At 37.2% G+C, this 2,215-nt stretch overlaps 1 protein-coding gene across 1 annotated transcript in view; it reads left to right on the top strand.

The window, feature by feature from the left end:
- Positions 1 to 2,215, top strand: part of LOC106516472 (nuclear mitotic apparatus protein 1) — a gene marked incomplete at its 5' end in the record, with an annotated part of 15,806 nt that overhangs the window by 9,680 nt on the left and 3,911 nt on the right. Inside the window, 4 exon segments of the mRNA XM_014006848.1 lie at positions 566 to 713; positions 809 to 914; positions 1,743 to 1,899; positions 2,060 to 2,140. Of these exon segments, the coding sequence (XP_013862302.1) occupies positions 566 to 713; positions 809 to 914; positions 1,743 to 1,899; positions 2,060 to 2,140 (492 nt within the window).

The raw sequence follows: 2,215 nt of genomic DNA, 5'->3' as shown, positions 1-2,215 counted from the left end.
ACACACACACACACACACACACACACACACACACACACACACACACACACACACACACACACACACACACACACGCTTCAGCAGAGGCCACGCCTCCAGCAAGAATCGCTTCTCTAAAGCAGCGAGTCCAGACCCTCATATGAAGTAAATTGAAGGACAAAGGTCTGGTTTTTACCAGGCTACTTAAAAACAGATTAATAGATGTAAAATAAAATAAACTGCAATAAAGACCACTCGTGGTAAAAATTATTATAAATCCAGTATATCTTCTTAAATAATTAAGTTTCATATATTAGGACATTAAATATAATCTTGTTTTATTAAGTCTTAAAGTTAGGCCTCAGATAAACTATATATAAGATATTGGAACATGTTGTTTTTATAACTGAAAATTAACCACAAGTTTGGAAGCAGAGTCTGAAAAAGCAAGTTACAACAAAAAGAAAGGAAAAATAAATCTATACTTGAATGTACAAGAGTTCTGAAACCATCTCCTTATTCTCCAATCATGCATAGTTTAAAAGAACARCAACAACAAATAAATCTTTCTTCTTTTTTAAAACAGGCATCTTGTGATCAAGGGTTTGCTGCTATGGAAGAAATGCACAGGAAGATCATCAAAGACCTGCAGCAGCAGCATCAGGAGCAGGTGGCTGAACTTCTGAAGGACAAAGATCARCTCCTGCAGGAGGAGACGGCTGCAACAATGGCAGGTTTGTAAAGGCTCTATTTGTCCATTTTAGACAAGTTAGTTAAACTGTATTCATTCTAAAACGCTAAATAACTGTGATTTTTATTTGTTTTAAAGCAATTGTTGCGATGAGGAGAGCTCATAAAAAAGAGCTGGAGAGAAGTAAACAAACACAACATATCAGGGAGAGTGCTGACATCACCGAAATCCACACAGAATATGAGTGAGTTACCAAAGACCTGTAATTAATGATCTAACAATACTCAAACAAAAGTATATATCTCTCACTAAAATCATCTGATGATGTGAAAAGGAGTTTTTGTTAAACCTTGCATGTGCGAGTTTATGCAATCTTGTGAGATCAGTTAGTGTGAACCACAGCAGTCTGAGAGCGAAGTGCTCTGTTAGAAAAATATGGAACAATAAGACCTTTAATRTAAGCTGGAGCTTGGTTGTTGAGAGCTTTGTGTGTTAGATGTAAAATTAATAAATTTGACTGAGTTGTAGCCAATATATCGTTTGCTAAAGTTGCTCAGCTGTGGCAGCCATCTTGAATTATTTTGACTCCAAAAGTTAATGAGTTGTAGAGGTACATCCAATTACATCCTTCTAAGAAATTCAACTTAATTCATCCACTGGCTCATGAAATATTTTGCTAACAGACAGAGACACACTCAGACTCAAAAAAACTTGATCAAAACATGATCTCAGTTTCATGTTTAGTGCTGAKCAATATATAGTTTTTAGCCCACTTTGTTTTTGCTTTTTCATTATATTTGCTGCCTTTAATTGAGATGGAACATTTCAGCCATTTGTTCATATTGAAATTAATCTCCATAGCTTATAATTTGTCCTGGAGAAGTAGTTCTCCCCGGTCTCTCATTATGTGGCTCATGATTCTCTGATTATGGGATGTTAATCAAATACCTGTCTCTTCTTTCTAATACAATTTCCTCCAAAACTCACTTAACTGTGCAACATGGTCCATGCTGCTGCTGCTGCTGCTGCTGCTGCTGCTGCTGCTGCTGCTGCTGCTGCTGGGTCATCACAGGAAGCAGATTCAATTATTGCACAAAGAGCTGGAGGTGTTGTCGGCTCAGCACGCCAAGAAATGCCTGGAAAACTCTGAGCTGAACCAGGAGCTGCAGAACGAAAGGGAATCTGTGACACGCTACCACACAGAAAACCAGGAGCTCAAAATGAAGCAGGTGGGAGCTTTTCTGCCAAGGTTTCTCAGACATCGCAACAATTTATTTTCTTTCTTGTAGCAGTTTCCATGAATACATCTACTTCTCTGTAATAGTTTTCGAAACATGCTTCTGTTTTTGTTCAACATAATTTTTTTAAATGTATTTTTTATTTTTTCAGAGAGAGGCAGATGAGATGTTTCAGCTGCCAGGAAATCTGTCACATGTTGGGCCTCAGGTCAACAAATTCTACCAGATGGAGGTACAAACCTATGGAGGACAGAAATTGACAAAATTAAAGCAGAAATAAAAATGGCCAATAAATAAATAAATAAAT

This window comes from Austrofundulus limnaeus, unplaced genomic scaffold, assembly GCF_001266775.1.
Source record: "Austrofundulus limnaeus strain Quisiro unplaced genomic scaffold, Austrofundulus_limnaeus-1.0 Scaffold38, whole genome shotgun sequence".
NCBI classification, from domain to species: domain Eukaryota; kingdom Metazoa; phylum Chordata; class Actinopteri; order Cyprinodontiformes; family Rivulidae; genus Austrofundulus; species Austrofundulus limnaeus.
Note: the sequence above shows the minus strand (reverse complement) of the source record. Positions and strands in the feature narration are given on the sequence as shown.